The 13,042-nt window shown below is 46.0% G+C and overlaps 2 protein-coding genes across 3 annotated transcripts; one reads left to right on the plus strand and one right to left on the minus strand.

The window, feature by feature from the left end:
* Positions 1–2,206: 2,206 nt before the first annotated feature.
* LOC117852493 (uncharacterized CRM domain-containing protein At3g25440, chloroplastic) lies at positions 2,207–5,175 on the plus strand. 2 transcript variants are annotated; one of them, XM_034734601.2, is made up of 6 exons: positions 2,207–2,459; positions 2,545–2,902; positions 3,009–3,410; positions 3,570–3,840; positions 4,383–4,659; positions 4,875–5,175. In XM_034734601.2, the coding sequence occupies exons 1-4, from the start codon at positions 2,389–2,391 to the stop codon at positions 3,750–3,752; spliced, it is 1,014 nt and encodes a 337-aa protein (XP_034590492.1). In that variant the 5' UTR covers positions 2,207–2,388; the 3' UTR covers positions 3,753–3,840; positions 4,383–4,659; positions 4,875–5,175. The 2 variants fall into 2 exon arrangements, with proteins under 2 accessions (XP_034590492.1, XP_034590491.1); XM_034734600.2 differs by having other exon boundaries at positions 2,208–2,459; positions 3,570–3,820.
* A 1,809-nt stretch (positions 5,176–6,984) lies between these two features.
* On the minus strand, positions 6,985–11,629 carry LOC117852492 (aspartyl protease family protein At5g10770). The gene is made up of 2 exons (XM_034734599.2): positions 11,448–11,629; positions 6,985–8,577 (listed from the first exon to the last, which is right to left on the minus strand). Exons 1-2 carry the CDS (start codon positions 11,542–11,544, stop codon positions 7,286–7,288), a joined length of 1,389 nt encoding a protein of 462 aa, XP_034590490.1. The 5' UTR covers positions 11,545–11,629; the 3' UTR covers positions 6,985–7,285.
* Between the last annotated feature and the right edge of the window lie 1,413 nt (positions 11,630–13,042).

Raw genomic sequence — 13,042 nt, forward strand, 5'->3', positions numbered from 1 at the left:
AAATGAATTTCAAATATTAAAATAACTCCTGGACGTTGATTTTTACCTGACGAACAATGCCAGAGCCGGGAGGTATGAAATGCAGAAGACCCCATTTGAGACAGGTGAACCGCTCCTTGTTCCTCTCGAACTCCAGTTCCATGTTGGCCTGAATTGCACTTTCCGACCTTACCACATCGGCTGTCACTGAGTGATCAATTACAGGATCTGCAGGAACCTGAATGCATAAGTGCAAATCTAAATATGAATACAAAGAAAAATTGGATTCTTGCTAAAAATAGATAAGACAGGACTTACCATTACGAGTTAATCTTGTCAGGATCGCCACCTAATCTAGACATGGCATCTCGCATGCGTGCAAAGTCAACAAGGACAGGTACGCCGGTGAAATCCTAATCTCACAATATCATTGTAATATAAAGCCCTGCACGTGGAACAGATTTCTATATGGAAATCAAATATGATGTTCAAGACGTGTGCATACCTGCATAATCACACGAGCACGCTTTCCATCCGCGAGCTTTTATCCTAGTTGACTTTGGATCCCGGACTACCTTTAGTTCCGGATCAAAAATCCACCACCTATGACCACTGATGGGGTTCTTTAATCCCGGTTGTTAATATCAACCGAGACTAAGGAGCACCCTTAGCCCGACTGTAATAGCTAGTGGCCGGGATGAGGGAGCTTTTAATCCCGATTGTGTTTACAACCGGGATTAAAGACCCATTCAGTCCTGGTTGGAATTATTACCAACCGGGACTAATTGGAATTATTACCAACCGGGACTAAAGACCTCCCTTTAATCCCTTTAGTCCCAGTTGAAAATGCATCCCCGAGCCTTTATCTTCCCCCTCTCTCTTTCCATCTTATCTCCTCCTCTCCCATCCCTTTATCTTCTCTCCTCTTCTAGGCCATTCCTTATCTTCTCTTATCTTCTCTTGTCTTCTAGACCGAGCGGCACGGGGGGAGGGGCAATCTTCTCTTCTCTTCTCTTCTAGATTGAGCGGCGCGGGGGAGGGGCATGAGGGGGCGAACGGCCGGTGCGGGCCTGACGGAGCGAGCTTTTTTTAGTTTTTTTTACTTTTTAGTCCCGGTCAGACAAAGACTTCTTTTATCTCGAAAATTTAGTCCCAGTTGAATTTTCGGGATCTATAGCCTATCTAACCGGGACTAATGCCGCGTTTTCTAGTAGTGTCTTCCGAGGCCTTCTCCCAGTCTATGATCTTCTCAACATTATCCTTTGTTATTTGGAACCCGTCGCAGTTACGTATTGCAGATTCGAGTAGCTCAAGGATTGTGTATGGCAATTTATCTGGGAAAAAAGACATTACCAACCACTGGTCTGTCAGTGCCTCAGTGGTAAACTTTTTCAGATGTATGCAAATTTTTTTTTTGAAAGATGTATGCAGTATTAAAAAGTGTCCTTGCTTCATGGAAACAGTAACAAAGTACTACTACAATTGGGTGCCATCCTTACAGTACATCACCTCTTGCATGGTTCCGGAAGCATACAAAATGCAGCATTGACACTCAATTCGTATTGCCATACGCAAAGCTGTTGTGCTCAAACTCTGACTGCACGGTGAGACAGGTTGAGAACTATTTCGATGTGGGATGCTAGATTACCGATTCGCTCGTCTCCGAGGGCCGGGAGGCTGTAGTAGCTGCCGTAGCCGGCACCGTCGCCATTTGCGAGGCTTGTCAAGCCGAAGCTAAATGGATTTCTTTCTGAATCTGCAAGCAATAGCACTGGGATCATTTTGTACCTGCGAAGCTCAAATTGAAAAAAACCGCTCCATCTTCGAGAGAAACTGAAGCAAAATCGACTCCGGCCGCGGCCCGCGGGGAACGCACCCATTGCTCGAACCGAAGAGCGCGGAGCGGAGCAGCGCGACGAGCGGCGAGCGTCCTCCAGCACCGGCTCGCATTTGGCGCATGCAGCATACGCGTGTAGGCTGAGGAGGAAGAGGAGATGGGGAGGTGGCCTGCCGCCGTCGAGGGCAGTGGTGTCGTGGCGATGCGAGGGAGGAGGCCCTCGTGTCGCCCTGTCGCGCCCCCACACCTCACCATGTTCGAGAATCGAGACCAAGCGTCTCAACCGGGCTGGGCCGAGCCTATATACAGTCTGGCCCGTCTTTCAATTAATCGAGGAAGCCCATCATCATATGGCCTAGAGAAAACCTTTGGGCCCCCGGCAGCCGCCGCGCCACTCCCTTCCCCAGTCCCCACCACCACTACGGTACGCCGCCGCCGCCGCCGCGGCGGCCGCCCGCCTAGCAGCGGCCTGCCAGGTCTCAATCGAGGCCTAAAACCCTGAGCCGGCCGGTGGGTGGTGGAGTCCCACGTCCTCCTTACCCGCTGCGGCGGCCGATCAAGGGGTCGTCGCCATGGCGGCCTTTGCGCCGCGGATCCTACGGAGGGGCCCCGTCCGCTCCGCCGCGCCTCTGGCCTCCATACGGTTCGTCTCCTCGCCGCTCCCCGGTTCAGCCGCCGGTTTCGTGGTTAGTCTAATCCCCGCGCCGAACTGGCTGCTTGTTGATCAGTGGTTCATGGGATCGAATGTGCGGCTCGGCTCCCTCACCTTCCGCCGGCTTGTTCGTGCGTCCGTGCGGAGGTTCTGGACCGGAGGCACACGGCTGGAGCTGGTGGCGGCGGTTTTGCCAGCCCGTGAGATGCGGGAGCACGGCGGTTAGGCTGGACACGGAAGGTGGGTTCGCCAGGTTCGCGATCGGGGACACGGACAGTGCGAAGCAGAAAGGGAAGCAGAGGCAGCAGCCGCTGAAGAAGAAGAAGATGTCGAGGAAAGCCAAGGTCAACCAGCTCAAGTGGTACCGTCTCAAGGCCAAAAAGAAGATGAAGTCGCCCAATCCCGAAGTTAGGATCAGGTACAAGCTTGAAAAGGTCTGAACCTCCACTAAATGTTGGTGCACTGTTTCAGATCTCTTGCCATTGAATTTGGAGATTTGATATTATAGCTGCAGTAACAATTTGTTTTGTGGAAATTCAGGCAAAGAGAAAGGAGGAATGGCTGATTGAGAAGCTGAGGAAGTATGATCTCCCAAGGACACCAGAGCCAGTTCATGACCCTGAGATTTTGACTGAGGAGGAGAAATTTTACCTCAAGCGAACGGGAGAGAGGAAGAAGAACTATGTTCCTGTAGGGAGGAGGGGGGTTTTTGGTGGTGTGGTTCTCAATATGCACCTGCATTGGAAGAAGCATGAGACCGTGAAGGTGGTTTGCAAGCCCTGTCGACCTGGCCAAGTGTACGAGTATGCCGAGGAACTAACAAGGCTCAGCAAAGGCACAGTCATTGATATCAAACCCGATAATACCATCATATTTTATCGAGGGAAAAACTATGTGCAGCCAAAGGTCATGTCACCTCCTGATACTCTTTCGAAGCAGAAGGTAAATCAAATTAGTTTTGTGCTGTTGTAACCTTATGCAGTTTGATGTCCAAATATACCTGCTTATTGTGCTTCCTATTTTTTACTTTTATTTTTTAATACGATCATCACTCAACATACTCAGTTTTATTCCATGCTGACATCTGTCTGTTCTCCATAGGCCTTGGAGAAATATAGATATGAACAATCCCTTGAACATACCAGCCAGTTTATTGAGAAGCTGGAGAAGGAGCTTGAAGACTACCAGAAGCATGTTGCTCTATTTAAGAACCGTGAGGGAGCTACCCCTGTTGATGAAGAGACCACTGTTGATGACCCTACAAGTACTTCATATTCTGAATGATCCAACTCTTTAATATGCTGGATCCATTTAGGAAACATGAGAGAGCTGCTCTGGAAAAGACAGTGAAGGTTTGATCATATCTTGCGTGGTTAGAAAACTCTATTCATTATTCATTTATATGTTGCCCTTGGTTGTGGTTCTGTAGAGAGCTAGCTTGAAGTACTAAGATTCAGGTAGAAAATAGTAGCTGTATCATCTTTAGGGATGAGCTGTAGGACATTCTTAGTGAGCTTTATACTTCCAAATTACTAGTCCTGGTTGGTGGGGGGCTATTACTTGAACAATTCATTGATCATCAATCTATCTTCATTAGCCTTTCGAATTACTAGTCCTAGTTGGTGGAGGGCTGTTACCTGAACAATGCATTGATCATCAATCTATCTTCATAACTATAGTAGCCTGGTACTGATTGCAAACGAGTTTTTTTTTACTGTTCAAGCAATACATCCTGCTAGGTGTATTTGTATGGTTAGTTTCATGCTTTCATTTATTGGTTCGGATTTCTGTGACTTAAACCCTGCTGCTGTTGTTTCTTCTGGAGATATTTATACTTCTGTCTATCACTGTCTTCATTGCTAGGAAGTTATAAAATAGGAGGTCTTATTCTTTTGTGGTTGACCTTGTATATAGGGTTTTCACTCCTCAAGCATGGTACATAGAGAACAATGAAATGCTAATTTGGGAGCTGGAAGAGTGCTGGAGTTCCTTCTAAGAAATCAAGTTATATTTATTGTGATTACAAAGGTTTTCAGTCTGCATTGCCACACTCTACTCATTTAATCATTCTTACACCTGTGGCGGATGTCAGAAGTGCACAAGATTATTTGTGCCTCACAGTGGAGCTTCCTCGCATGATCATTGAATTGCGCTGAGGACTTGAAAAGGGTCCAAATATGAAAAAAAAAAGGTATACTCGTACCTAGTTCTCCCTGAGTTAGTTGACACATAGAAAACCATTACTATATGATTTCCAATTTTTAGTTGTAAAACTATTAGTTGCTAATAACTGGAGTAGTGTCTCAATATGATTTCAATGAGCAAATCTCACTGTGGATTGATCCTAGCTTTGTTACTCTTTCCATGCATTTTTCTTAGTTCATTAGATGCATTTTGATTTGCTAGGTAACTTCATTCTGGTGGCTCAGTTGGACAAAGATAGTATTACAACCTGCCAAAGGTTTAGTCCTAGACAATATGGATTAACACAAGGATCATATGATGGATCATGAAGCTTCTGTCGGTTTAAGCATTGGGTCCTTTGCTATTATTTGAATTATTACAGTGATCAGCTAACTTTTCGTTACCATTGGAGATTTGGTATTGTGGTCATTGCTATACAACATCAATTACTGAAAGGAAAGAATTAGACTTGTTTGATCACTGATTTTGGACGTAATGATGGAATAAATTTGTCTTAACTACATATTCTTAAGGCTATAGTTGGTCAAATGGTCCACTCGGTATTGCACATCCTGGCCAGTTGTTGAGCTAGAGGTCTTAATCGGGGTCAACTGACTCCGATGGGTTTTAATAAATTAAGTGGTAAATCACTGTGCTCAGCAGTCAATAACCCATCCTTTTGTGGAGTAACCCAAATGCTTTGCATACCTAGCTCCGCCCAGCGGCCTAGGCACAATGCCCGCACAGCCCATCAAGGTGCGAACAGCATGCCATGAGCCCATGACTGACATGATGTACATGGTTCCAGGCACGACTCAGTAGGCAGGGACCCAAAGCTTTCTTTCTCAGGACTATGGGTCGATCTAAAACTCATCAAATGAACTAATCTGGATCCATAACTACACTTTGGGTAAACTTGCATCCCTACCAAGTGAGTATGCCATTTTATCTTAGCCCACCGAGTTATTGCAGCTCGTGTACCCTGTTTAGCCATGGAGACCTATTCATGGTAGGAAGAAAAAGCTGATCCTGGAAACGGCACTTCTTCTTTTTTTCTTTTTTTCCTTTTTTTTGAGGGCAGGAAACAGCTACTTCTTCTGAAGCTCGTTCTTGACAAGTAAAGATTTCACTGTTGGTTACTTGGCCCTGCCGCTCAGCGGCTCTGCTTCAGCAGTGGGTTAGCTTGGGGAGCGGCCTGCTGGTGTGGTCGCGTTGCGAGCGGGCAGGGGCAGGGGCAGGGGCAGAGCACGTTGGAGTTCTGGAATGTCAGGAAGAGTGCTTGTGCCGCGAGCGCTGCATCTGCAGCCTGCCAGCAGTGTTCTGCGCAAGGCGTGAGCCGAGCAACGGAGAGCGGGGTGTTGTGTGATTGTGAACCGAGCCGTGCCGTGCCGTGCCGTGCTCGTGCTGGCTCAGTTGAAGTGGTTATTTTGTCACCTCTGAAATTGTCACCTCAGTAAAAGAAACTTCCCTATAAAAAGAGATTAAAATCTGCCTCGAACCATTTATTATCTTAGCGCGACTGCCAGAAACCCCACATGCAGATGCAGGCCCGTCTGGTCCCTTTCTGAAGCACTGTTGGACAGTTGGTGCATGCTCAGTTCGCATTTTGTGTTAGGCCGCAGTCATTTCTTTGACTGGCTCAATCACTTCCATAGCCTTAATAGGGCCCTGACTGAAGGTGATGCGTCACCAATAAATTCTGAATGACTCCTGGTGACTAGTGTCGTCGTCCGTTGGCCCTAGTCCAAGTGCTGATCATATCATTTCATCCGTGTCAAGGTCCATGAAGTAAAGAACGTGGCAATCATGTCAACGAACTCGTCATCATGCAGGCTTTGCAGCATCTGCTTCGTACGACACAGCGACCACTAATATCATAGAGCATCTAAGCTGATGATACAGAAAAACCTCTTAAACTTTCTTTCTAAAGTGGCATACCACCAAAACCAGGCTCGAGAGATTCTTGGTATAATGTTTCTATAAAAAAGATAGATAAAAATATCGGGGCATCTATGTCATAAAGTTTCTAGGGACGAATGGCTACAAACAGAAATAAGAATTGAACAAAGGGCTTGAGCGTCTTCATTGGACCAATGACTCTGTCATTGGAGACACGGGTTACAAATCCACGTCTGCTATGAGAATTATTGGAGACGTGGGTTATCAAATTCACGTCTCCATTGACTCTATCATATGAGACGCAGATTTGCTAAAATACGTCTCCTATGAGGGTCATATTGCAGACGCGGTTTTTTCACGTCACCACTAGAGACGTGAAAAAACTGCGTGTCCAATGTGTCTTAACCCGTGTCTCCTTTGAAGACGCAGGGACTGAGTTAACATATATAATGGATAGACCAAATCGTCTGGCATTACATTTCTGTTCCTTTTTACCTTACAATTGTAGGCACTTCCAACGAGCTGTAGAAATTCAGAACAGTCCCGTTTACCTATAAATGATGTACACTTTGCAGGAGCATAAAATCGACAATGTACTGTAACTTGTAATACTGCAGTCTTCATCAACTTGAATGAATTTACATTTGTATGCATTTCCAATTAATTACCATGCTTGAGCTGACAGGCCATAGCTCACATCACATCCATGCGCGCCGTGCAGTGCAGTTCACCCTTCAGCTGCAGCCTCCGGCTGCGAAGCCGATCCTGGACTGCGCGACGTCGTAGACGACGCTGAACGTCTGCTGCTGCGTGTTGCCGATGATGGCAGTGCTGTCCGTGGGCGCGAACGCCAGGCACGTGGTGGAGTCATCGACGTTGATGAGGACGTTCCTCGTCGCCAGTTTCAGTGACGCGCCGCCGGCGAACGCCATGCTCACCGCCGGCACGCGCAGCTGCGACGCCTGGCCCTCGAAGCACGTGTCCAGGATGGAGAACGCGGGGGCGCGCGGCGCCCCGCCCATGGCCGCGGCCACCGCCTTGCTCAGCGCCGTGTACACGCCCGTCGGCAGGCGCGTGATCACCGTGCCGGAGTCGATGATCGTCGGCAGGCTGCCGTACTCCGACTGCGACACCGCCAGTGGGCTCCCGCCGACCGACATCCCGGAGAGGGTGACGAAGTAGAGTGAGCCGTCGAGGGAGCTCGACGCCATGGGCGTGTACGTGTACTGGCCCGGGTTGTAGGACCCGATGGTGAGGTACCCCGTCGATGCTGACGTCGGGAGGCAGTATGAGAAGGAGTAGCCGAGGCTGGGCGCGAGCTGGTAGAGCAGGGAGAGCTTGTTGCGCGCGAGGCCGATGAGCCCCGCCGAGCGGCCGAAGAGGCCTTCGTTGTCCTGGCCGCACCCGTAGTAGAAGTCGGGGAAGCTGCCGGAGCCGAAGGAGACGGTGTCCCTGCTGAGATAGCCGACGGAGAACGAGCTGTCGCCGTAGCTGGCCTGGTAGACGCAGACGCCAGAGACGGAGCAGGCGGACGGGTTGAGCGTGGCGGCCTGGAGCTCGCCGCACTGTGACGCCGAGCACGGCACGGAGGCGTAGGTGCTGGAGGACCTGGGGTCGAAGAGCGGGCCGGCCTGGCGGTGGCACGACACGACGCACGGCGAGCACTGCAGCCACGTGAGCGACGACCCCGTGTCGACGACCATGGCGTAGGAAGTGGCCGGCGTGCCGAGGCCCAGCTGGGTGACGTAGTTCCCCACGCCTATGGACGCGCCCGGCGAGAGCGGCACGGAGGCCAGGGAGTCGTCGAGGTGGCCGGCGGCCTTCTTCTTGCTGCGGAGCGACGTCGGGCGGCGGGGCGGCGCGTCATTATTGGTGTCGAGGCGGGAGGCGAGGTGGGCAGCGCGCGCATCGTCGTGGGTGAGGACGGTGGAGAAGGGGAGGTCGGAGGGTAGCGGCGCCGGTGAGCAGGCGCTCTGCGGGTGGTGCAGCGTCAGGTGGAGGCCGGAGCTGTTCCGGTGCGGGAAATCTGCCAGAAAAAAAAATGTTGACGCCTAGCAAGTTAGGAAAATTTACTTAGATACATGTAAAATATATTTTGATACTGCCGATCTAAAATTTTAAATCCATGAGCTAGGGACATTGCTGGTTGAAAACTAACTCTAGGGCGCTAAAAGACATGAGGTGACTATGATGATTCTACGAATCTTATTAATATTCGTGTTCACAGGATTGTTTTTGTACGTGCGCACGTCGGCACGTGTATGTGAGTACCGTGTTTATAAGAAATAAAAAAGGAGGCCTTGTTCTTTCGGTGCCCTTTAATTTCGATGTACTGCATCTCCATGGAAGTAGCAAACAGCATTTCAGAAGAAAGTCATCTCTTAGCTGATTGTTGCTAGCTTATCTTGCATCACTGTACCAGACAACAGTATAATGAAGCTTTGAACCAGCTAACAATAAGCACGCTGTCAAAGCTATTAGCTAGTTGCCGTGCGCCGCTGCCTGAAGATGACTACTGTGCCCCTAAATTATGGCTGGTGCCGTGGTCTTGTCGATCGCGAGATGGGACAGCGACTCACCACCAGTTGAAAGAGATTAAGGAGCAGCAGCACTGAAGCACCAATAGTAATGCAGTGCAGAAAAAAAATGGCCACTACGAAACAATGCCTGCGATGATGAGTGATCCGGCCGTGTCACCTACTACATGTGCAACCTAGCTATATGCAATCTAGCTACTTGATTTTCTTCGTTCACAAACATACATCTTTGAGCATCTTTGACCCCATTTTATGGCCCGTGTATGTAGGCCAATCTGGTTCCTTTGTTTGGGACCTCGGTGTGTTCTAAATTCCAAGGTTAGGCCGACAGTTTTGGCATTAGCAAAGTGTACGATATAATTGATAGTGCCAACATGTATGTAAATGGTCACAGATAAGTGATGTGTTCGACACCGACGTGGTCCCAAAAACATAAAATTGACTAGCATTTTTTTTATTATAAAACATTTATAGTACATAATGAAAGTACACTTTAATTTATATGAAACTAAATTTCGAGGCACGTATGCTCATACCATTTCCCAATATATATGCAAACTCAACGCATAAAAAATAACTTGTAACCAAAGTTTGAAACGATTTACTTATTAAGATAACCCCATGACAAAAATGGAACCGAAAAAATGCGGTACTGAAAATGTAACTAATCAAGTTGCTTCCATTAGTGGGCGACAAGAGTCTAGCTAGATATCACGTCTCAGCAATCAGCAAGATGGCTTGCGCTAGGTACGTTCATACCCGATGGTGACCCCAAAGAAAAGCGCAATCCGGGTAAAATGGCGAGCTTGACACTTGACAGTTACACGAGGGAACGGGAAAACGGTTCACGCAAACATGTAAACCATTTGCCTTTAATTTGTGCTTTCCTTTTTCTGCCCAAAGTACAGACGGCATAGTCCAAAACTAGTGCAGAGCTAGGACCATCAAACTAAGCACACATCACTTTTGGGTAGTAAAAAACGAAGCAAAAGTGTTACATATTACGTTGGGTTGAGTACTCATCATCAGTTTGGAAACACTGTGATGAACCAACACATAGTTGTACTACCACTGTATGTGCTGTAGCTTCAAGACTTAATAATAAGTGTATCAGTGTTTTTTTTAGAGTAAAGGGTGTGAGTGTTGCTAAAATCAGAGTACAAACTTCGTGTTTCTGAATAGTGCTCCCAACCGCAAGACGTGTGAGGATCGGACCACAAATACACCTGATCTTTCTACTCAGCTACCAGATTTAATCAATAGGCCAATTGTCATGATGTGTAGTGTTTTGTTGAAACATTTTATATATAGGTCCACTTGCACGTCCGATGCCCGGCTAGAAAAAAGGAAAATTGTACGCATTATGCTAGGTTATAACAAAAACAGGAACACAAGCAGCAATATTATTACCATATTTTTCTAATCCACTCCTTTGTTTGGATATCAGAGAACATGTCAGATGATATAACCAAATTAAAGTAAAGATTTAAAAAATACTAATTATAACACCCATGGGTCCATACCGGCATCACCAGCCTTATCATGACAAGCCAGAGGACAAAATAGAACTACTTGTACACCAATGTCATAATCATTAATCAGCATTAAATAAGAAAAAATTTGACTTAGCAACTGAGATTTGACACACCATCTACTACTACATTGCTATCTAAGCTCTAGATCTCCAAAAGAAAAGAGAGGAAATATTTGGCCGGCCATCTCGATCGTACGTGCAACGCGCATCTGTTTGTTAGTTGGAGCTGATCGAATTGGAGGTGGCAACAATGGATCGAGCTCACGAGCTTAAAGGCTTGTGGATAATCATTGTGCAAATCTGGCAGCAGTAACGCACCGCCGCCTCCCCAGAATTCATTGGATGCATTCAGTGGGTCACGGTGTCTTAGACAGGAGGGAAAGTGGAGGTTAATAAACGACATGTGATGTCTAAAGAAAATCTTTGCTGGTATAAGTTTGTCTGTTATGTTTTCAAATGAATGTACTTTATCATTGAAGATGAAGAAGACTACTTACTGTATATCAGTATATAGTCCTTGTGAATGCTCTAAGTAAAATAAAAACATGTTATTGCAGAGAACTAGATATGCATCTTTATACTTAATCAAATGAAGAACAAAACTTGGTTTCGCATCTCTTAAACTACTGTCGTCGATGTTCAGAAGCACTATCTGCAATCTCAACGTACCATGGACCGTATATAACTTATGGTAAAATCTAGTTCTACCTCTCAATTTACTACAGCTGGAAGCAGGCAGTTCATCTAATACAATGGTGCAAAGTCACTTACAGAGAGTTACGGTAATTACCATGACAATCAATCTTAGTGGTGATTTATACGTACCGCTGATTTGCGAAGCGCAGACGCTGGGGATGTCCCGGGCAGGAGTTGCGACCGTGAACAGGAGGGAGCAGGCAAGAAGCAGAGGAAGCAGCTCCATGGCGTCCCTATCTACCAATCGAGCCGCGAAAGCTTCCTCTTGAGGCCGCGCGTTGAGCTCAGCTGCTCAAGCCATGGTCCTTTGTGGCCTTTATATAGGGAAAGATTCCTGTGTGATGCGTACGTGCGGCGAGTGGGAATCTCGCCGGTAGCTTTCATCACCTCTAATTTAGTTGCCATTTCGTCTGCCGAAACGATATAGTATGCTGATTTGGTGAAGAAGAGCAATCATGCCAGTTAGTAGTTACTGCACAATTTCTTTAGCCCAGTTGTGTGAAGAGTTGCGCAGTGCAGTGCTATCTAATGCTCTTATCACTAAAGTCCTACTTAAATTTTCATGCATGGCGCCTGAAATTTTCATGCATTATGTACGTAGTACCGCGACCCTTTTGTTAACCTTTAGTAGTGGAGACTTTTTTATAATGAAATCAACTATTATTTAAACGAATGAAATTTGTAATTATACAATTACTATATATATATATATACACAATTCATATACACAATTCAACTAGTATAATAAAATCAACTATATATACAAATAGATCTTAGCGTGTATTATATATACAAATCAAACTATATATCTACAATCTTTCCATCGAGGTGTTGCTCGGAGCGTCTAATTGTCGTCCATCATAATAAAATTCTCCTTGTGGATTTACTACCTCATCCATCAGGAATCCAATGAGACTTCACATATTGCCGCTACTCTTTCTTTCTTCAAGAGTCCTTGTTGAATATTTAACATCTATAATTTAGAAATTTGTGAATGTTGCACAAACAATTAAATATAAGGAGCTAGAAAATAATTAACTAGTAATAGTTTTATTTTACCTACTTTAAAGTTGTGCGGCGTCATCTTTAGTCACTTGGGTCCCATAAAACTGTGCATGTGCTCACAGATGTAGTAGCCACATAGATTATTCCCGGGTTCCTATCTTAAGCACTTCAGTGCGGAAAAAAATAAGTTATGAAATATTCGTGTTATACAATGTACTAAATGTGCAGACTTCATACGTACCAGGAAGTCTATGTTCCATGTAAGTTTTTCTTTGAATGGACCTTTGTGTGTCCTTATGAATTGTTTCCATAAGCTGCAGATTAGAATAATGAATGATATAGTGTAACAGGGATAAAATTTAGGAAACAAACTTTTGCATAGAGATAAAGGTCTAGAATTATTACAAGCCTAGCATGTCTTGCATGTTTTGGTACTCCACCGGATCTTTCCTCAACGAATCGAAGACAGTGACGTGGCTTCTTTCAGGCTGAATTATAATAAGGAGCCAGTGGAAGCTGCGTACGTAAAATGTTCATGCATATTAGAGCTAACTAACATTAATCATGTAAGGAAAAAGACAACAAAAGTAGACGGTATACACACACTTACTTGAAGTTGTATGGAAGTAGTATGAAATCCTTGAATTTTTATTTGTCTAAGAAATTGTATACTTTCACCAAAGTTTTTTCCGGCGATAATTGTAACTGTTTTTGGTTAA

The sequence above is a fragment of the Setaria viridis genome, chromosome 4 (assembly GCF_005286985.2).
Source record: "Setaria viridis chromosome 4, Setaria_viridis_v4.0, whole genome shotgun sequence".
NCBI classification, from domain to species: domain Eukaryota; kingdom Viridiplantae; phylum Streptophyta; class Magnoliopsida; order Poales; family Poaceae; genus Setaria; species Setaria viridis.